At 47.7% G+C, this 22,816-nt stretch overlaps 2 protein-coding genes across 2 annotated transcripts in view; one reads left to right on the top strand and one right to left on the bottom strand.

Annotated features, from left to right (window-relative positions):
- The window catches only part of niban2a (niban apoptosis regulator 2a), a 37,935-nt gene extending 20,414 nt beyond the window's left edge, over positions 1-17,521 (top strand). Inside the window, exons 7-14 of the mRNA XM_018732891.2 lie at positions 2,671-2,775; positions 2,984-3,146; positions 3,640-3,827; positions 4,828-4,983; positions 6,865-6,978; positions 7,769-7,876; positions 12,226-12,337; positions 12,581-17,521. Coding sequence (XP_018588407.1) covers positions 2,671-2,775; positions 2,984-3,146; positions 3,640-3,827; positions 4,828-4,983; positions 6,865-6,978; positions 7,769-7,876; positions 12,226-12,337; positions 12,581-13,449 — 1,815 coding nt within the window. The 3' untranslated portion in view covers positions 13,450-17,521. The remainder of the gene's footprint in view (positions 1-2,670; positions 2,776-2,983; positions 3,147-3,639; positions 3,828-4,827; positions 4,984-6,864; positions 6,979-7,768; positions 7,877-12,225; positions 12,338-12,580) is intronic.
- slc31a2 (solute carrier family 31 member 2) lies at positions 16,102-21,218 on the bottom strand. The gene is made up of 4 exons (XM_018732893.2): positions 21,147-21,218; positions 18,843-18,909; positions 18,151-18,349; positions 16,102-17,845 (listed from the first exon to the last, which is right to left on the bottom strand). Exons 1-4 carry the CDS (start codon positions 21,153-21,155, stop codon positions 17,677-17,679), a joined length of 444 nt encoding a protein of 147 aa, XP_018588409.1. The 5' UTR covers positions 21,156-21,218; the 3' UTR covers positions 16,102-17,676.
- Positions 21,219-22,816: the final 1,598 nt, after the last annotated feature.

Raw genomic sequence — 22,816 nt, 5'->3', positions numbered from 1 at the left:
CCCATTCCAGCTTGGTGCTGGTATGATGTTACCCCCATTGTTCCATACAACCATAGAGTCTACAGCTGTTAGAATGCTTTGTATGTAGACTTTGTAACAATCCATACAGGACTTTCCACATGGCCGTAGATAATGCCTTGTACACATGTCGTCATTCTTGAAATTAGTACAAATATTTACGCAAGTGTGAACACCCAACGCTATACCTGAACCGTGCAGGAAGCCGAACTCCGTTCCCCGCTGTTGTACTTGAAACAAAAAGCGATTAACCTCAATTTCTTTTCTGGAAAAAAATCAAGTGACATAGATGGGTCAAGTCAAGAAGGAGTGAGTGGTCTTGAGTAGAAGCCTCTGTGGTGCAGCCGTAATGTATGTTCTGGGAAGCCTCACGTGTTCTCACCCAGTGTTTGTGCTCAACGCCATTGAGCGCTGCTGATGATGTTTTTTGGTCCCCTGCTTCCTGATGAGTTGCTCTGGGGAGTAGCTTGGTGCGAGCAAGGAGGGGTACCTAGAAGCACGCAGGGAGGATGCGTGCTGAGGCCGAAAACCTGCGGCTGTGTATTTGTGCCCGCGACCGTACATGATGGGGGCGTGGAGAGCGTCGTTGAGCTCGGTGTGAAGTGCCACAGGCATGCAGGGGCGGGTGTGGGTTGAAAAAAATGACACGGAATCCTGGGAGGGGTTCATGGGAATCGACTGCGGGAGCTGCCCGTCTAATTAAAACCCAGAGGTGCACCTCCAGCTGTCAGCAGCAATAAAGCTAACACCCTGTAATCCTGCGGTATCACTATCAAACATGGAGGGACAAAATATTGCGTGTCTGTGTGTGTTTGTCCCATCCACCTCAGCTTCAGTCTACCTTGTTGTTTCTGGGTACTGTACTTGCATAACAGCCGTGTTGAGCGTCGCGAAGCGTCTCCCCGGATGGCGCTAATCGCCAAGCTGCACCGCGGTGCTGTCGGAGTCCCAGTGTTCATCTGGGCTTGTGTACTTATCAAACCTATCGCAATGCAAATTGACACCGTCGGAAGCACACGCGTGAGCGTGCAAGTTTATTGAATTCCGGGATGTCACGGCAGATCGCACACTTGGACCCACATGAGTTTTTTATTTTTTGTACAGACGTGCGGAATGCGAGTTGTCATCTCCTTCGTGATGGCCGTGAGCAAAATATGAGCGCCGGAGTCTGACGGCTCACCTGAGGTGAAACGGTCAACTGGAGAGTAGTTTAAGTCGGCTACGGTGTTTTTAGTGCTGGGTCGAGGACTTGGTTGCGCTGTGGGATGCGGGGAGCTATGTTGGATGCGGAACTGGATGGTTTCCTGTGGAAAAGGCGGCCATGTTTTATCTCCGCTGTTACTGCGGATGAAAAGTATTTTGTTTTTAGTCTTTCGCGCTCAGAACTTGACAAACTGTTTTGCACCGATTCCAAGTCTGTGGATGGTCCGTTGAGTCCTTGTGAGGTCGTCAACACGGCGTACAGTAATGCCACACTGCGGATGGCTGACAGTATTGTGCACCTAGCTAGCTAATTACGTTTACCGGTGAAAGGACGGACGTTTTGGTCAACGTCGCTGTCAGTTTGATTGATGTTGCCCCTCGAATCTTGAGAGAACATTACCGAATGTGTCGCGAACGGTTTCAAACTGCCGTAAGATGTTTTTATGGTGGATTTGGACCGGAGTGTATTGCCGTAATACAAGTTGTTGGCTGCTCAAGAAGCCCCGTATGGAGACTTCAGCGCCTTAGTCTGAAAGTTGGTCTGTACTACGTGTCCAAGTGTGCGTAGGTACACGTGTGTGTGTGTGCGCAGTGGCATACCATCATGTCCGCAGAGTTCAGAAATAGCTGACCTCAGTCCAGGTGCAGGCTGAATAAAGAGCCACTGAGTGAAATGTGGTCCCCACCCAGGCGTGAGCCACCTCCATCCGGTTCCCCGCGCGGTTCAATTGACCTGCTGTCTGCCCACCTCTGCGGTGCTTTTTCCAGCCATGGCGTGGCCTCCACCCTGCTCTTTTTTTTTTCCATTTCGTGGTTCTGGGGTTGCAACCATCTCACCTGGCAGAACCAGGGCCTCCAGGAATCTGACCCGTGAGACATGGGTTCTGGTGTGGTTCCCATCCCCCACTGAGAAGTATTTAGTTTTACTGAGGCTTGGGTTTTGATGAACAAGCATCCTGCTTTGGTCTGTTTTTAACACCTCTGCTGTGTAGGTGTGGCTCGGCAGCGCTGGTCTCGTTCCAGCTGAAAGGCTCGGATGTAGATCACATGGGGTTCCTTCACTTCTTGTTGGTGACACCTCTGCAGGGAATCCCTGACCTCACTCATCTACTCACATGCAAGACAAATCCATGTGTGTTCTTGTGTATTCCCCTCCCCTGGACATTGTTTATGGGAGGTACCTCATATGTGTTTCCTAAGCAATTCTGGATTTGGAGAATGACGGATACACCTTTAACGTTTCTCACATGCCTACGGGGGTTATTTCTGTAAAGGTTCCAGAAATTAAACGTGAGCCAAATTCCAGTTTTATCCTTGTAATATGCATCCCTCTTAACCCGTAAGTACAACAAAATTGCAATCATTTGTTGCTGAGAGCGCTTTGACTATGAAGGTGCTGCGGTATCTGCAGTAACCCACTGACCTGTGTGTGTGGTTTTGTTTGTGCAGATTCTGGCCAACCTTGTGATGGAGACCCTGGTTCCTGAGCTCAGGAACCTCATCGGCCCTCGGCTGAAAGGCAAGCTGTACCAGAGGCAGAGAAACTGGATGCTGGTGAGTGAAATTAGGGTACGGTTACTAATATGAGGCCCATGAATGGGTGATGCTGTGAGATCCGAGCATAATTACCTCTGTCATAAATACGCATACAGCACGAACATCCAAAAAGATCTTAGCTAGAAGGACTTAGCAGGATATATGAGATGTAGACACACAGTATGACACGATGCCATGATGCTAACCAGCCCTGCCCTCACCCCAGATCCTGGATGCAGTGTACCACCAGGTGCTGTGCCAGACCCAGGCCCAGTACGAGGCCCTGGTGCAGGTCAGTTATTCGGGGCAACCTCAGCTGGAATCCTCCATTCGCACTGACATGGACCAGATCATCACCTCCAAGGAGCATGTGACCAGCAAGATTCGCGGTAAAGAGAACCAGCGTTCAGATGCTGAGGTTTTTTCTTCCTTTGTGTGGTTGTGGTGCCACAGAAACATCTGTATTTTTATGTTCATGTCGTCTAGGCAAATACCAGTTCTGCGAGAACCTCGCTGGTATATTTTTTTCCATTTTTATCGCCCCCCCCCCCGAGTGGAATGAATGCAGAATGCAGAAGAACTGCATTCCACACAGGGCCATCGGACAAATTCCTGCATTCCCACAGCGATAAACGGCAGATGGCACTTTCTACCTTCACACCCCGAAACCTGCTTCCAGCCAATATTGTCTGTATATGTTGGGGGTGGGGAGCGTGCAACTGTGTGCACGGGATTGTGGGATTGTGGCTGTGGGGGGAAGGTTAAAGCACCTGTACACAGCAAACCCGCCTGTGTGCCTGCATCGCGGTGCGCCCCCCAGCAGTTCGCGACTGGGTGTGCCCTGCCGACCACGTAGCTCACGGCGTTCGCCTGCTTCCACAGCGCTGGTCCAGCCCAAGGCTGAGCAGCTCCTGAAGGACAGCGTGGAGCCCGACATCACCTTCATCCTGGAAGCCCTCATGGAGCCCACGAGCCGCGGATTCGCCGAGGTGCGCGACCTCTTCTTCCGCGAGCTGACAGACATGAGCAACAACATTCAGAACGATGGCAGCAGGGAGAAGCTGGGGGAGGTGAGAGCCGATCCGATGCAGCCCGCAGGGGGCACAGCACTTCTGGTGGCGTCACCCACAAGTGACGCTTTGGTGTGAACAAGTGCACGACCACACTTTGAACACAAGTGACCGTGGAAGGATTTGTGAAGTGCCACAGTGATTAAGGCCACTGCCTTGCAATCAAAGGTTCTGGGTGCAAATCCCACTCCCACCGCAGTAACCTTGATCTTAACCTTGATTGACGTACTTAGCCTGAATTACAGTAAAAATTATTGTAAGTCATCTTGGAAGGAAGTGTCAGATGAATGAATAGATGAGTAAATACTGGGTATACCGTCCTTATTTTGAATGAGAAAATGTAATAACTCCTTAAAGTGACTGCAGCTTGTGAACGGAAAACAGGGCCTTCCTGAAAGTCCTTTCCAAATCTGATAAATTTAGAGGCAAACTTATAAAATAACAATTGGAAAAATGTTATGTAAACTGCAGCATTCTAGCACTTTGCTTTTAAGTTATAAAAATAATTGTCTGTTCTTCGGCTGGAAGTGTTTGTTTATCTCAGAACTGCACTGTGTTAACAGCGTGGTGGGACTGTATCGCTGCCAAATTTATTTACTTTTATTTTTTATTTTTTTTACAATTCTGTGGGTGTGAAGAGAGACCAGAAAGCGCTGTCCAATTTAGGCTTATATTTGTATGTATTTACCAAGTGCTACTGTTATGATGATTATTAATTAATTAATTTGCCACTTGGGTCCAAAGTGAGTTACTGTGAGGTTTGTACTTAAAATGATGTATCCATTTATGAAACGGTCATTTTAACTATTTCAACACGGGGACAGTCACCCTGATAAAGGGAACTGCTGCAAGCCTGGGTCCTTTGACTGCAAAGCTGTGATTATAGGCGCTGTGGCACCTGCTGCCCTCCCTCTGTTGGGAGGCTTTGGTGTCGCCACGGTGACAGGTTGGCGCCGCTGGTCTCTCTTACCCCGTCTCTGTCTCTCTCGCATGCCCACAGCACATGGAGAAGGTGTCCATGCTGGCCTACCACCCGGTGAAGATGCAGAGCTGCTACGACAAGGTCGAGCAAATGAACCTGGAAGGCCTGCAGCAGAAGTTCGACGTGTCCAGCCCGTCGGTCTTCATCCAGCGGGCGCAGATCCTCATGAGAGAGGCAAGGAAGGCACTCTTTCATCTCTTAAACCCGAGGGAACTAGCGTAGCCTTTCGGGATTGGAGCCTTTTGCAGGGATACGGCAGGTTCAACTCCTGGAATTCGAACCCACAGCCTTCTCAAACTACCTGCCACCTCGTCTGACCTTGTAGACTTATACATGGGGATAGTGTGTAGCATGGTGGTTATAGCTGGTGCCTCTGAATCACCCCACCTCCTGCTTTTAATACCTTTGATCCTGCACTGATACAGTAAAAATTACTCAGCCGTATGGATGGGTAAATGGAGAAGAGCGTCGGCTGAATGAATGTAAATGTAAACTGAAACCATGAGTGGACCGAATGTGCACATGGATTGTGCCTTGAAAGAAAAAGTCCATGCCAGGAGACATACCTTCTTTTATCTCACTGCCCTGTATCAGATCTGTTTTTACACCTCCACCACCACCTCCCGTGGCCTTAATTGTCCCACACGTACCCGGGTCCATAACTGCATCCTAATGATGCACGGCGCATTCCGTATAGCAGCGAGAAGCAGCGGCGTGCGACAGGCAGTTTAGTGAGGCCAGCAGGTGGTGCAGTAGCTAGAGCCATAGCCTAACAGATCATAGGCGCAGTAAAAATGATCCTGCTATATAAATGAGTAAATCACTGTACCAACCTCATATTGTAATTCACTTTGGAGAAAATGAAAGTGATAGATGTTTCTTAATTAAAATGATAGACAGGTGGCAGATCCTCTGCTTTTGTCATTACTGTGGTATTCAGGGATGCCACCTGGTATGAAGCAAAAAATGTGACACACAAGGAATGTATGGGTTGGGAAGAGGCACTCGGTGACACATGCGTCACAGCACGATATGGGATTGAACTGATGCTGGTGTGTGTTCCCATTTTTACCGAAGGAACACATGTGGACTTACACACTCATGGGGTTTTAGATCATTTGCAGCCTTTCTGTTGTTGGTGCCCGGGCCCCTTCTCATGTGGTGGGAGGAGTCCTCATCATTCGATCTAAAGTTTGTCGCTATTTACTTTACTTACCTGCCTTTATTTAGCCAACAATATTAATTTACTTACCTTGATGTTCCCCATTTATAAAATCTATTTGGTTTTTGTCACACTCTGTCAGACAAGGACTTCACTGGGAAATTTGGAAATCGCTTGAGGGTGGGTGTATGTGTGTGTGTGTCTGTGGGGGGTGGTTTGAAGAGAGATGATGGGAGGGGCTCAGCTCAGATCACCAAACAGCGCCTTCAGTTTCCTGACACTGTGCAGCTTGTCCCCTCTTGTGGAGGAATGTGAGAAGGCACTTTATTATTATTATCACTGTTATTACCACACACACGCACACACTCACATTGACTGAAACCGCTTGTCCTGAGCGGGGTCGCGGCAAGCCGGAGCCTAACCCGGCAACACAGGGCGCAAGGCTGGAGGAGGAGGGGACACACCCAGGATGGGACGCCAGTCCATCGCAAGGCACCCCGAGCGGGACTCAAACCCCAGACCCACCAGAGAGCAGGCACAGGCCAAACCTGCTCTATCACTGCACCCCCCTTATTATTATTTCTAATACTATTACTACTACTACTACTTTTATTTATTTAGCTGATAAAACTGCCCAAGATGACTTATTGTGTTAAACAAACATATTTGCAAAAAATTACCCATTTATACAGCTGGGTGATTTTTACTGTATCAATTCCGGGTAAGTACCTTGACTGAGGATACTACAGCAGGAGCAAAGATTTAAACCCAGGACCTTCAGACTACAAGGCCTTAACCAGCACACCATGTGCTGGCAAAATGAAAAGAATATTCACAGATGACAATGATGTCATTATTGTGAATTTGTCTGACCATTTGTATCTGACCCACAGCAAATGGATAACACAGTGTACACCTTTGAGCACCTCCTGCACCAGTCGCTCAGTGACCAGGAGGGAGATGAGGTCCCCAAGATCATCCAGAGGTGCCTGGACAGAGTCATGAAGGTGAGAGCAGAGCAGGGGTGGAGCCATCTGCAGCGTGAAAGTGGATTGGTGGAGGACAAGGAGCAGGGAGCCAATGGAGTACGAGGAACTTGCATCTCATTAAGCTGTTTTTACAGAGTGCCTCATACCCACACGTCTCAGAATACGGTACAGGGAATGGTACGGAAGTAGGTACTGCACTGCAGCCATTGTCTACTACTTACTGCACCGTGCTTCAGGCGTTAAAGGCCGTGGGACTGAATTTTACTTTGTGCTTTAGTGCCCCTAGTCAATCTGCTTATGGTAAATCGCAGTAAAACTTACTCGGGTAAATCCGTTGCAAGCAGTTTAGTGTGCAAATCTAACATTGTAAATTACCCGGGTAACTTATGAAAAGTGAAAGTGTCAGCTAAATAAACAAACCTTTATTTCTCTAATGCCTTTTGCAAAGATGACTTGTTAGATTTATACACCAAGACTGATTAACCCATTTATTTTTCCAGTGTATTATTACAGTCACAGTCCAGGGTCACTACCTTGCTTGAAGGTACTATGGCATGAACAGGGATTTGAACCCGTGCCTTTCAGCTTGCAAGGCGATGGCCCATCCGGTGTAATCTGGTTCTTTTGAGGAGCCTGGACTATGCAGTCTCTCTCGTATTGTGCGTCCTCATTTTGGGTTTCTCTTTAACTGACTTTGCTGGTGTCAGACATACCTAAAGTATGTAGGTAAAGTACAGTAGGGCACACTAGGTATATTGACCATGTTTTACATATCCCCCCGGTGGTTTGTTGTTTCCGCTCTTCACAGAAATACGACTATGACAGCAGCACAGTGCGCAAGAAATTCTTCAAGGAGGCCCTGCTGCAGATCATCATCCCCTACATGCTGAAGCAACTGAATCCATCCTGTGCACAGGTGAGCTCTTGGTCTCTCTCTCACAAACACACACACACACACACACACACACACACACACACACACACACACACACACACACAAGGATATGTACTGTATATACAGCTTGTCTCCAGCAGTATTCTTATTTTGCCTGCTTCTTTTCAAACCAAAAGGACAGCGATGGAGATGTGATTTGAAATGATTGCTTCAGAAATTAGATAAAATATATGTATTAATGACCCTAAGTCATTCCAGAAAACTGAATAACTGGAAATTACTTATTCCATTATTTATGGGGAAAATTAAAATTTGTTCTAAGGCCATTCAAAGTTCACCCCAACATTAACTTGAATTATGCCTAATATCCATCCATCCATCCATCCATCTTCCTCCGCTTTATCCGGGGCCGGGTCGCGGGGGCAGCAGTCCGAGCAAAGTCCTCCAGACTTCCCTCTCCCCGCACACCTCCTCCAGTTCCTCTGGGGGAACCCCAAAGCGTTCCCAGGCCAGCCGGGAGACATAGTCTCTCCAACGTGTCCTGGGTCTGCCCCGAGGCCTCCTCCCAGTGGGACAAGCCCGGAACACCTCCCCAGGGAGGCGTCCAGGAGGCATCCGGAACAGATGCCCGAGCCACCTCAACTGGCTCCTCTCGATGCGGAGGAGCAGCGGTTCTACTCCGAGCTCCTCCCGGGTGACTGAGCTCCTCACCCTATCCCTAAGGGTGCGCCCAGCCACTCTGCGGAGGAAACTCATTTCTGCCGCTTGTATCCGCGATCTCATTCTTTCGGTCATGATCCAGAGTTCATGACCATAGGTGAGGGTAGGAACGTAGATCGACCGGTAAATTGAGAGCTTCGCCTTACGACTCAGCTCCCTCTTCACCACAACAGACCGGTACAATGACCGCATTACTGCGGACGCCGCACCGATCCGTCTGTCGACCTGCCGCTCCATTTTTCCCTCACTCGTGAACAAGACCCCGAGATACTTAAACTCCTCCACTTGAGGGAGCAACTCCCCCCTAACCCGGAGGGGGCAATCCACCTTTTTCCGACTGAGAACCATGGCCTCGGATTTGGAGGTGCTGATTCTCATCCCCGCCGCTTCGCACTCGGCTGCAAACCTCCCCAGTGCACGCTGCAAGTCTTGACTTGATGAAGCCAGCAGGACCACATCGTCCGCAAAAAGCAGAGACGAGATCTCGCGGCCACCAAAACAGACACCCTCCGTTCCCTGACTGCGCCTAGAAATTCTGTCCATAAAGATAATGAACAGAATCGGTGACAAAGGGCAGCCCTGGCGGAGTCCAACATGCACCGGGAACAGGTCTGACTTACTGCCGGCAATGCGAACCAAGCTCCTACTCCGGTCATACAGGGAACGAACAGCCCGTAGCAACGAGCCCCGAACCCCATAATCCCGAAGTACCCCCCACAGGATGCCACGAGGGACACGGTCGAATGCCTTCTCCAGGTCCACAAAACACATATGGACTGGTTGGGCAAACTCCCACGAACCCTCCAGCACCCTAGTGAGGGTACAGAGCTGGTCCAGTGTTCCACGGCCAGGGCAAAAACCGCATTGCTCCTCCTGAATCCAAGGTTCGACTATCGGTCGGATTCTCCTTTCCAGTACCCTGGCATAGACTTTCCCAGGGAGGCTAAGGAGTGTGATCCCCCTGTAGTTGGAACACAATCTCCGGTCCCCCTTCTTAAAAAGAGGGACCACCACCCCGGTCTGCCAGTCCAGAGGCACCGTTCCCGAACTCCACGCGATGCTGCAGAGGCGTGTCAGCCAAGACAGCCCCACAACATCCAGAGACTTGAGAAACTCGGGGCGGATCTCATCCACCCCCGGAGCCTTGCCACCGAGGAGTTTTTTGACTACCTCAGCAACTTCAGCCAGGGTAATGGACGAGTCCCCCTCCAAGTCCCCAGCCTCAGCTTCCTCTACGGAAGGCGTGTCGGAGGGATTGAGGAGATCCTCAAAGTACTCCTTCCACCGCCCGAGAACATCCTCAGCTGAGGTCAGCAGCGCACCACTTCCACTGTAAACAGTGTTCGTGGAACACCGCTTCTCCCCTCTGAGTCGCCGGACGGTTTGCCAGAATCTCTTTGAGGCCGACCGAAAGTCTTCCTCCATGGCCTCACCGAACTCCTCCCAAGCCCGAGTTTTTGCCGCGGCGACTGCCAGAGCCGCGCTCCGTTTGACCCGTCGGTACCCGTCAGCTGCTTCAGGAGTCCCATGAGCCAGCCAGGCCCGATAGAACTCCTTCTTCAGCTTGACGGCATCCCTTACTTCCGGTGTCCACCACCGTGTTCAGGGATTGCCGCCGCGACAGGCGCCGGAGACCTTATGGCCGCAGCTCCGAACCGCCGCCTCGACAATGGAGGCGCGGAACATAGTCCATTCAGACTCAATGTCCCCCACCTCCCTCGGGACCTGGTTGAAGCTCTGTCGGAGGTGGGAGTTGAAGACCTCTCTGACAGGGGCCTCCGCCAAACGTTCCCAACAGACCCTCACTATGCGTTTAGGCCTGCCAGGTCTGTCCAGCTTTTTCCCCTGCCATCGAATCCAACTCACCACCAGGTGGTGATCAGTTGACAGCTCAGCCCCTCTCTTCACCCGAGTGTCCAAGACATATGGCCGAAGGTCAGAAGAAACGACTACAAAGTCAATCATCGACCTCCGACCTAGGGTGTCCTGGTGCCAAGTGCACTGGTGGACACCCTTATGCATGAACATGGTGTTCGTTATGGATAAACCGCGACTAGCACAGAAATCCAATAACAACTCACCGCTCGGGTTCAGATCAGGGAGGCCGTTCCTCCCAATCACGCCCCTCCAGGTATCACTGTCGCTGCCCACGTGGGCGTTAAAGTCTCCCAGTAGAACGACAGAGTCCCCAGTGGGAGCGCTTTCCAGCACGCCCCCCAGGGACTCCAAGAAGTCCGGGTACTCTACACTGCCGCTAGGCGCATAAGCACAAACGACAGTGAGAGACCGTTCCCTGACCCGAAGGCGTAGGGAGACGACCCTCTCATTCACCGGGGTAGACTCCAACACATGGCGGCTGAACTGGGGGGCTATTAATAAGCCCACACCAGCCCGCCGCCTCTCACCTTGGGCAACGCCAGAATAGTGGAGAGTCCACCCCCGATCGAGGAGAGTGGTTCCAGAACCCAAGCTGTGAGTGGAAGTGAGCCCGACTATATCTAGACGGTATCTCTCGACTTCCCGCACCAGCTCAGGCTCCTTCCCCGCCAGTGAGGTGACATTCCAAGTCCCAGAAACCAGAGTTGGCGCCCGAGGTTTGGGTCGGCCGGGCACTCGGCCCCGACCACCGCCCAAATCACAACGCACCGGCCCCTTACGGTTTCTCCAGCAGGTGGTGAGCCCACTGAAGAGCGGCTCCACGTCATGGCTTCGGGCTGAGCCCGGCCAGGCCCCGTGGGCATAGACCTGGCCACCAGGCGCTCGCATGCAAGCCCCCCCCCAGGCCTGGCTCCAGGGTGGGGCCCCGGTGACCCCATACCGGGCGGGGTAAACGAAAGCCTTGATTTTTCCGTCATAAGGGGTTTTTGAACCCCTTTTTGAATCCGGCTTGAAGGACCACTCCTCCGTGAACCGCCATCTTACCGTGGTGGAGGGGTTTGAGTGCCTGAATGAGTCCAGGAGCTATGTTGTCTGGGGCTATATGCCCCTGGTAGGGTCTCCCATGGCAGACAGGTCCTGGATGACAGACGAGACAAAGCGCGGTTCAAAAACCCCTATGCCTAATATCATAAGGAAAAAGTGGTTTAACACAGAACGAATACAAGTTAACATATTTTAACTTATTTCATCTGCAAGCTTTTCAGCTATGAGAATCCACTGAGTACTATCCATTGAATCACACACATCCTTGAAACTTTTTTAAAATCATACACTCTGTTGTAGTAGCTTCTTTAAATGTACAACATGGATCAAAAGTGACCCAACCACATTGTTGGTGTGATATGCTTGTAATTAAAAAATATATATATATTGAAGCTGAAGGGTGTACATTGCATTCAAATAAAGACCATAGAGTGCCATAATGCAACTGAGAATGTGGGTACATGGTTCCCACAATGCCTTGCATGTATATAGGTGCTTGGCGCAATTTTCAAATGCGGTATTAGTTTACTGGGCCGGACTGCATGTGAGAGTCCTGAAAATCCAGATTTATTAATAATTATAGACTGGATTCCTGGGGGAAAAAAAAAAAAGAACTGAATGTTGGCACACTGAATATAGGGGATAACTATATTACGTATGTCGAAGTGTCCCATCAACCCCGGATGTATTTGTCAGCCTTTATAACATCTGCTGGTGCTCCCGTGCAGGAACTACCCCGGTTCCGTGAGCTCATCTTCGAGGACTTCTCCCGGTTCATCCTGGTGGAGAACATCTTTGAGGAGGTGGTGCTGCAGTCAGCCATGAAGGACATCATGTTGGGTGCGATGGACTTTCCCTTGGCATCATCACACCAAATTTACCTTCAACACACTGGATTCTGGACATATATATACAGTTATCCTGTATTTTACCTTCATGTTTTACACAAGTTGCCACAGCTCTGTGTCACTGTTTGAACTGTAGATTACTGATTGTTGCATAATTCATGTTGCTATAGATAAGTGCCGTGAAGCTGTGGGTGCGGCCCAACTCCGCCATTAACCTGCCCAATTCTCTTGGCAGCGGTGCGTGAGGCAGCAGTCCAGCGGAAGCACAACCTGTACCGGGACAGCATGATTCTGGCCCAGAGCGACCCCAACCTGCACATGCTGGAGGAGAACCCGCCCATTGACTGGGCCGCTAGCTATGGGCCTCAAGATGAGGGTGGCACTGGGGACAGCGCAGAGCTGTGGCGGAGGCGCCGCCAGGTGGTGTCTATGATCCTGCTGGACGACTGGCGACATCTGCAGAATGAGTCATGTATGGAGGTGCCAGGTGTGGACGGCATTCGCGAAGAGGAGGAAGAGAGCAAAGAGGAGGATAAGGCTGAGGAAGAGGAGGATGATGACCAGAACTCGGACCCCAGTCCCGTCCCTGATCCAAGCCCTGAACCTGGCTCGAGCCCCACAAAGTCCCCAGACAGCGTGCACGAGATCCGCGGTCTCATCAACCCCATGCTGGAGGTTCTCGTTCCCGTGTCTGAGCTGAACAACCCTGTCCTCACCAATGGGTTAGTCCTCCAGGGTGAGGAACCCAAATCGCGCCACATCCAGGATGACTACAGCAAAGCACTGCTCAACAGGCTGCTGCAGAAGGAAGGTGAGCCACCAGCATGGGGCTCCGTAAGGCAGGCTGAGAGCAGGCTCTCTGCAGGAAGTGGCCAGCAGGAAGCTGAAAGTGAGCGGTTCTCTGGGACCGCCATGCAGTTCGCTGTCCATCAGCAAGATGACAGTGGCTTCCAGTCCCCAGTCAGCGAGGGCCTGGAGGATGAAGGTCAGGCGATCACCGCTGCAAGGAAAGTGCAGCCTGTCGCTCTGGACCCGGAGTCGGTGATGGTGACTTTTGAGAGCGGTGATGAAGAGTCGGAGCTGGATCCTATTAGCAATGTCTGAGTTGAGGAAAGGACTATTTAAATTCTTTTCCCCCCTTTTAACGCAAATGCAAAGCAGAGAGTTTTCATTCATAAGTAATAATCACTTTTATCATCAGCTGCTTGCTGGAAGTGGTCTTTATCGTAGTTTTAGTTCTGTATTTAATACAGGGTGCATTTTTCTTTTAGTCTAGGCCTGTTGGGACTTGAGCAATAAAAAAGGAATCGGGGTAAAGTGCAGGAAGGGATGTAACGCCGTGGACTCAATGTTTGCTCATAGCTTCCGTCTCTCCGTGATGTGGACAGCGGTGCGGTCTGTTGGCCTCACTGGATACCGATACGGTGCAATCCGACAACCCGTCACCCTTTGCCGTCCCCGCCTACCTGTTAACATCGCTGCCCTTGAACCCGTCCTCTTGTCATGGTTACTGCCATTGACTGCTGACGTCCGGTGTGGTTCAGTCACTGCTAAGCACATTGAGAGGAAGCGAGGGGGAGAAGCGCATCGCCATGTGGCTACACAATGGGAGACGAGCGGTTGAAAGAGGATAACTCAACACTTCCGCTTTTCGCCCTTCAGAATCACAGTCTAGTCAGTGAGGATGGAAAAAGAAGTACGATGGCAACTGTGGGCGTTCCGGAGGTGCTGCACACAGAATGAGGCCCATTAATGCCTTGCTTAAAAATAAGCGGAGAAAAATTGGGATCGCTTTTTGCGTTCTGTAGGGAATAGTTTCATTATGTTTGTTTCACGGTTCAGAACTGATGCACATTAATGAAGCTCTGTGTCAGCTAGGGAACTTTCCAGATTTAATTAGCCAAAATTCTTTTCTTCCCCGCCTTGCTCCCTGCATTGTGATCATATTTATATTTACTTTGGTTGCATTAGTAATTGCTGTTGCGTCCACTTGAACTCAGATTTCTTGCTCTATTTACATGCACGGAGGGCAAAACCACGGGTTAACTACTCTTCTTCTGTAGTATTTCACCATGATATAGCTATTCAGTGCTGTTGATAGTGAATACATAGGAAACAATGGTTGGTTGAGAAGCACAAAGGTACTTTCTTGCAGTTATCTGCACTACCTTTGCATAGTAAATTCTAAGCATTCCTTATCAGGCTTGTGGAACCTGTCATATTCATGGACTGGCAAAATTACCCTCCTTGTGGTCACTGGTTATAAAGAGGGGCCTTGTTATAAATTTTACCGCTTCTTTGTTTTGAGAAGTGAGCGTCTAACTCGGAGCATTTACTATAATTTTATTTTGTGCCATATTTGATCTTTTGGTCATTGCATGGGTTGTCATAAGTGCGCATGAAGAACCGCAGTTCCACTGGAATAGGATTTATAGGAACTACAAGAACACCATTGCTCCAGCATGCTTTTGTACCCGTCCTTCCTCTTTAGCACAGCCAAAAACGTCTGTTCTGTTAGCAACTATATTTTCCAGTAACAGTCCTCAACACTGCAGTCAAAACCATCTTAAAGCGGGTCTTTCTGATACTGATTTTGAGCACAGAAGGATGGGTGGCAGCTGGTAGCACTGTGCAAGGTGTCTGAAGGGAGAGGAATCCTGCCCCCTGCTGGCCTTTGTGACATATGACATGTTCTTTAAATAGCCCCTCCCACTTCCAGACCAATTTAAAAGTGCCAGAGATGCTTTAAGAAGTACATTTTAGTGATCTGTCTATTGATTATTTTCTGATTTTTTTTTTTTTTTTTTTTTTTTTTTTGGGTTAACATCTCCTAGATAATTTGCAAATTGTCAAAAAAGATGTCTTGTTGACAGACATCTGAAGTCCCACTCATTCCCAGAGTGAGAACAGTGGTCTTCCTGTATTCTGTGTTTTGTTTTGTCTTTTTGTTTGTTTTAAACAAAGATTCAGCAGAGGGCCCGTTCTGAACAGGCACGCTGTCGGGCACCTATGAGAAATCTGACTCTTGTTGCTATAGTGTTATGTAAGCATGCAGCTCTGCCATGTTTTTCCTACTATTTAATTTATTAGAGATGTAGCGCCTTCCGTACCATTTCCCCTATTCACCCCCATTTCACCTCTGTATGCCTTACATGCGAGCACAAGTTTGCTTTTAAAAAAAATATATTTTATTAAAACTGTAACAAGGTATTCTTACTGAGAAAATAAATAAAAATTAATAAGTGTTTGCATCCTTTTTTGTGGTGGATATGAGAGGAAGAGTTGACAGTTAAAATATAAATATTACTTAGCATTAGTATTAATATGCTTATGTTAAGGTTTTTAAATGATTATGGAAATTAATTTTACTTATTGGGCTTACTTTAATAGCAACAGGCATGCTGAATTTTAGATTTTGATCCTTTCCAAATGACAGGTTTTTACTTGGGACCAAAGTGTGGCTTTTGGTTTGAAGGAAACAACGGCGGAGATGGGGAATTTTTTTTTTTTTTGTGACTGTTGATGACTGTGACTCACAGGACATCGGTGCTGCTAGTCACAAACTGGTGAGATGGGAACCTAAATTTCAGACCTTGTGCAACACAAACAATGCAAACTGTCAATACTATTAGTTCCCTGCTGATTTTATACTGATTCCTCTACACCGTAGAGAGTAAAAAAAACTAAACAGCGCAGATTCAGAAACAGCAGATTCACTCTTTTGCTTAACGGATGTAAAACCTTGAAGAGTCTTGATTTGACATTCAGAAATGATTTAATCGTGTGTTAAATTTGTGAAAATGCATAGTGAAAACAATGTTAATTCGTCAGTGGTCTACAGAACATTGTACCAGCGTTATACTGAGCTACTTGGTGATTTACCCATGTGGACAATTCAGGGTTTAGTACCTTCATCAAGGGCACTATGGCAGGACAGGGATTCGAGCCCAGTCCCAGCTGCTCTGGGGACTATCCTGCCCTCTGTCCAGTGAGCTAGCTGCTGTACTTGTTGAAACTAACATTATCATGTTCTAAATAAACTGCTGGAAGATGTCACCTGTAAACACGAATGGATGTTAAGTACTGTAGTAATGTCAGCAGGCCTACTAGATCACAAGTGGAAGTGCTCACTGACTAGAAATCAAGTGAATTCCAGGCATGTGTTGTGTACACTCTTGGGTAAGCCTGGCTCAATAGTTTATTTTAAACAATCCGCTGCAGTGCGCCAAGTTTAACCCATAACCATCCACACACCTAGATGGTGAGTATTTTAAAGCCTGATACTAACATTGCACTGTTCCATGTAATTGCCCCACTCAACCACCCTTTACTGAAACTTATACAACTTATTTAATAGAAAATATGAGGAACAACATGTATCAAAGGCACGTGAAGTCATGATTTGCAAAAGACACCAGACCACTGTAATCGCTCACACTCAGTAACTTGCCTACGCCATTCACCAGCACAGGAAATACTCAAATGGGTCGACACCACCTTCCATGGTTTGTCATTTTTACACTTCACCCCTCGTAGCATGGTTTACTGATTAGTGAAGTGCTTGAGCAAGCGAAGAGGCAATGGAAATGTTTAGCTTGCACAAAGGCATGTAGGTTCCATTTGCTGACTAAGCGATCTTCTGGTCACCTTTACTGCTGGTGTTCATTAACAAAATGCACTTTCCTGCTCGTTTTCTACTGTTAAAGTGGAACGAGAATCACAAAGTTGCACAACAGGAGTGAAACGCCAACAGGTTTCTACAAGTCATACTTCTGCACAAGAGGGCCACCAATTTCTCTGACAGGGGCTGCTTATTTGCATCACAGCCTTGTGTTCAATTGCTCATTTTGTAAAGTAACCCGACAACGTTTTAAAAAATAATTTAAAAAAAAAAAAAAAAAACCTGCATTAAAAGTGCTGTAGAGCATCTCGCAAATACGCACGTTTAGCCCTATTTTTTTTAAATGTATTGGAAGCCAGTGGAATACCTTCTTAGTTTTTCTGCCACCTTCTACACACAAAAATCTTGTTTTTCCAATTCTACATCCAGCAGCGGAGTTGGGTTAGGCAACCGACATATTAACACTTTGCAGTGTTTCTTCAGCTAAAAAGCTTGACAGTTTTATAAACGGAGGCTATTCCACATGACACTTTAGACAAAAAAAAAAAAAAAAAACCCCATTCCAGTCGACTCCCGGGGAACCGGTCTAGTGGGCAATAGCAAATTAGGTTCACGGTTTAAATGTGTTCCTTTAACCACAGATGGCTCACTAGTCTCTCAGAGTTCAACTCTTTGGTAGTGCCTCCGTTTCTCCTATGCCGCCATCCCCTCTACGAGTACCGCCCGACCAAAGGGAAAGCCAGAAAATAGCCGATGACGGAGCCCAGGATGACACCCAGGAAAATCCACACGTTGTAGGACATGACGCACAGCATCAGCATGTAGCCCAGGGCCACCTGGACAACGTGCACAGCTGTCTGCAGGCAGTGCAGCAGCCACCTGCAGGAAGACGAGAACGTGTAACCAGCTGCGCGTTACACAAGTAGGTGTATTTGATTAATCAGCTTAATAGAGTAAATTGAGGAATTTCTCCTAAAATAAGATGTTGGCTTAATGGAAGTAAAACCTTCCCATGCGTAATGATTCTCAACGTGATTTCATGTGTCAACAGGCGGCTAAGGAACAGAGCAGTCCATAGTTGGATGAAAACCGTGCAAGTGTACTCCTCAACCTGGTACGTAAATGGAACCACTCAACTGAATATCCTTTTTTGCTAACAAAAAGATGTAGAGTGGAAGCTGTACTTGTTGACAAGGGTGCGCTGAGGCTCTGTGGTGGCCAAGGACATCTCTGAGGGGTTGCTGGCCAGGGTGGTGTTGCTGCCCAGGCTCTCAGCAATCGGCTGGGTGGGGAGTTGGCGCTCGCTGAGCCACACTTTGCCCACCTTGAGCAGCTCGTAGATCACGGTGAGCAGGAGCACCACGAAGACGGACAGGACCATGCCTGCATTTACAAACAACAGGGCTGCTGTCTTCAAAGTGTCAGGTGCCAGGTCAAAAGTACACTGTCCAGTTTGGTGGATGACGTGTGTTATAATATGGGAAAAACACACTGATGTCACCTAAGTCACGGTCAAAACACCGTGTAAAAATGTGAGCCGTCTCAAAGCTAAACACAGTGTGTTTAAAGGGATAAGGGTTACGGCCGCCGGCTTCCTTCAACTTCTACTGCTTAGCAAAGCACAAGTGAGAACAAACGGAGTAAGCGGTCCTCCCTGTTCTCCCCACATTCACTTTGAAGTGTCTGCCTCATGGTTTCTGATGTGCTGGAGGAAGGTAGAGAGGAGACGCCGATGAAGTCATGTGGGTAGCACTGCGGACCAGTGAGCTCCCATCCCCACCTGAGAGCCCATTCCTGTATCAGGTGCCCTTGATGTGGTCACAATGAACGCGGTGAACTGTGCTAGCCTGCTGGAATGTAGACATGGGGCTGGTACCTGCAGGCCCGTGCACGTCCCAGAAGTCAAACAGCAGCGTCACGCTGCTCGAGTCCACAAAGTGCATCTGCAAGGAAGAGATGGACAGAGAGAACTGTGTGATTGAGGCATGCTGGGAAAATGCCCCATGCAGAACCTTGCATTTCTCACCCACAAAACTTATAGTGAATCCACAGGTTTGCGCATCAACAAAGTACAGAAAAAAGGAAAAAGAAATTAATGAATGTGATATTGCAAAAACGCACTTAAAGGAAAGCGGGTTTCCTGTAATGAACTGCAAATATGCGATAAGAAATGTGTTTGAGAACTCTTTGTAAACAGAACAAAAGCTGCTCTGTACTGTAGTCAGCATGCCAGGTTCTGCCAGTTCTCTGGCCCTTGGACCAAGGCCTGCCCCTGTGTGCCCCTTCCCCAACATTTCAGCAGGTACCATGGACACACCTTTCTCAACCCAGTCCAGTTTGCAGATAAGACTGAACCCCTTTCCACTTACATTTACATTCATTTATTTATTTACCTGACTCTTTCCTCCAAAGCGACTTACAGTGTTAAGGTACTTAGTAATTTACCCATTTATACAGCTGGGTAATTCTTACTGTATTGGTTCATGGTAAGCACCTTGCTTAAGGGTACTACAGGAGCAGGAAGGATTCAAACCTTGATCCCTGAAATGCAAGGTGGCAGCTCTAACCATTATGCCACCTGGTGCCGAAATGCAGCCTGATCGCCTTCCTGGGTTGAAAAAAGTGAGCAGATGCCATAAACACTTTAACAGAAAGGTACTCGGTGCACCGTGACTAGTCTCTTTGGGAAAAACATTGGTCCTGCAAAGGTCTGAGTGGGGAAAATAAAATCCAGATTTACCTTTACATTTATTCATTTATTCAGATTTTCGCAGAAAGATGCAGTGGGGCACGTGCAAAAGAGGCCAGCTGGCTGGAGCCAAGCGGAACACCACTTATCAATTTCCTTATCACCAGTATCAACAGGTCGTCTGTCTCCAACGGCCGTGCCCAAATGTACCAGACACATTCCAGTAAACACACGCCTGTTGGATGTTGGGATCGGGCAGCAGCTGTGGCACTGCAAACAATCACACTTGGAGGGTCTGGGTGCAGGTGGTTAATTAAACAACGGTACGTCTTGCGTGACAATCTGCACAAGTCAAACGCTTTGGTTTGTAAGTGCAGCCGCAAGACTCTGCAGTACCAGTGTACAGAGCCAAGTGACTAAATGGATAGTGAGATAACCGAATGGGCTCCAAGGTAGCCACCGGTAAATGTAATTATCAGCAAATTTGATTATTGAAGAGTTACTGTTTGTTAACTGGGCAGCGAGGGAGAGGAAAACAAAAGCAGGATTTTCGAAAAGATACAAGCGTGCTCAGTGTCTACAGTTACCTTCATATTTTACACTGTTACTGGATCCAAGTTAACACCTCACTATTTTCATATGCTTTACCAAGCACACAAAACAATGCATGTCTGGTTAGGTCATCTGCTTATTTTATTTTTCACATTTACATTCTTCAGAAAATTAATTTTATTTTGAAAAAATTTCATTAAAGTAGTGGTCCAGCACTAATTGATATTTACCATATAAAAATATTATTTTCAGTACAGATTCAATTAAAATATTATGTGTTTTAACATTTTGCTTGTGTTGTTGCCCGCGCGATAATATATCTGTAACTTTGAACATTTCACTTATTTAATATAAGTGCGTCGACACTGCAGACTGTGGTAACAATCTAATATTTTACCGTGAGAAAAGTCCCTATATTAAGTTCTAGTAAAACATTTTCGCTCCGATTTCTAATATTTACATTGTACAGTTCAGTGATCATTTTTAAATTACGAAACTATATCATGAAAAGCGAGTAAAAACACGAACTCATCGCATAATCCTGATCATACGGTAAAATTTTTAAAAAATATATTTCTTAAATATTATATTCCCACATCAGGACATTGCCTGAAACTTCAACCAAAAAAAATGCAAAATTACAAGCTGCTGTCCCCAATGGAAGTGTTAGGCATCTACAGTAACGATCGGTTATTTAGAATCACACACACATATATGTTTAATACATACATATGCACTCATATTGTTGCAATATATTGTTATATATATATTGGAAAACGAGGTGTGACCTGACCTAAAAATTGAACTTCTAGTTCAAGTGATCTAAAACTGACAAATAACAATCCACAGAAACACACACAACTACTCTGCCCAAACTAAGCACCGCTTTTTCACAAGCCAAAACACGGTAAAATGATACTTAAAAAATGAAAAACTTACAGGCATCATTTTCCCGGGACAAGGCGAACGTCCAGTCCGTCCCTCGCTCACTGACCACCACTCTACAAGAGAGGGGACCCGTCGGACGCGGTCGAGCACCGCGCGGCACGTGACGGTAGCTCTTCACCAATCACATGAGCAAGCGCACCACCCAGTTCGCATGTGAGTGCAACACTACCGACGAGATTTCTGGGATATGTAGTTTATTTTCAAGTTACGAGATTACGTTTGTTCAGGACTAGGAGAAAAATACGGTTTTCTTAACGTCACAAAGGAATTCTCGCAAACTGAACGGTTTTTTTCAGTACTTAACTTCACATACGTTTAGAAATCAAAACAAAAGTTTGTGTTGCCTTAAAATGTAATAACTGTCAAAACTGATCAACACGAAATATGTGAGAATAAAACAGTCGCAGATCTCATCATCATAACGCGCGAGTGTAATTTCTTGCTTTTTCTAACACCACATAATATTAAATCATTAACCTGTCTTTGGCTTTCGGACGTAACACAGCTCACGTCAGATATATTAATCTTCTGGTTCCTTTGTTTTGTAATATTGTCTCAATTTTACAAATACAACTCTAAACATTTTTGACTGTCGCTAAAAACACATATACTAAAGCTGAACAGATACAGATACCGTGAAAGTAAAACCTCAAAAAAGAGCTTATAATTAAAAGGGGAAAACAGCTGTTACATTCGACTACTCGCACGAGCCCTGCCCTCCCCACGGCGCGAGGCGATCCAGCTCTCGAGGGGGGACCCTGAGGCTTCCGCGCGCCCCTCTCTAACGGTCCCAAAGCTGACGTAGCCGCTACGATTAACTGCAGGGGTTTCGGTCCCTTTAAGGGACGGGCGACGCTCTGCCGGGGCGGCGCCTCTTTGCTTCCCGGGCCGGCAGGAGGCCCAGACAAGAGCGCTGCTGTCGGTCTCTTTGTCGGCCGCGCGTCGTAACGAGCTCTGGGGGAGTTCTGTGGAGGAGGAATGGAGGAACGCCGGGGCTCCCACGCTAACCGTGTCCGCCTGTCCCTGTTCGGGTGAGCCGGAGCGGAGGGCGCGGCGCCGGCGGAGCCGATGGAGTGCCTCAGTGGACGTGTGTGTGGAGCGTCAGCGAGCGGACGGCAAAACACTGCGAAAAAAAGAAAAATAACGAGGAAAACAACTCGAGGATAGAGGAAAAATAACTAAATACAACGCGGAAAAGCGAAATAACTCAGGAAGGAAATAACGTGCAGACTGTGTGTGTGCGCGCGCGCGCGCGAGGCTCGCGGGCGCCTCAGCGCGGAGTATTTCTGACCACTTCATCTAATTTCTTTCAATTTAACTTCAGCTTTTAAGGCGGCAGTGGGTGAAGTCAGTGCCTGTCACAACAGCCTGTTTCGGGCGGTTTTATTAAAGCCCTAGTCGTTCACTTTCTTTCTGTCCGGACGGTGTTTTCATAGATTCATACAGTTGTGATCGTGCGCTAGCTCGTTAGCTCCCGTTCCTGACACAACTTTTTAACCTTTAATTTCTCGCTTACTAAACTGCACTTTTGTGTTGCGGCCTGAGCCCTCGCCTTAATATTTTTTTTTTTTTTTAAAAAACAATTCTCTTTTATCATTATTCATTTGGCTAAACCATACTTAAGTTGTTTAGCGAGTTATAGTGCAGTTAAAAACCACGAA

This window comes from Scleropages formosus, chromosome 6, assembly GCF_900964775.1.
Source record: "Scleropages formosus chromosome 6, fSclFor1.1, whole genome shotgun sequence".
NCBI classification, from domain to species: Eukaryota; Metazoa; Chordata; class Actinopteri; order Osteoglossiformes; family Osteoglossidae; genus Scleropages; species Scleropages formosus.
This window is presented reverse-complemented; position numbering and strand designations above follow the sequence as displayed.

Bases quoted from the DNA above. Each gene is read 5' to 3' on its own strand.
- slc31a2 (XM_018732893.2), bottom strand. The intron at 18,350-18,842 runs GTACCAGCCCCA...TTGTAAATGCAG, and splicing joins GGACGTGCACGGGCCTGCAG to GCATGGTCCTGTCCGTCTTC. The intron at 17,846-18,150 runs GTACAGCTTCCA...GTCTTCCTGCAG, and splicing joins CAGCGCACCCTTGTCAACAA to GTGGCTGCTGCACTGCCTGC.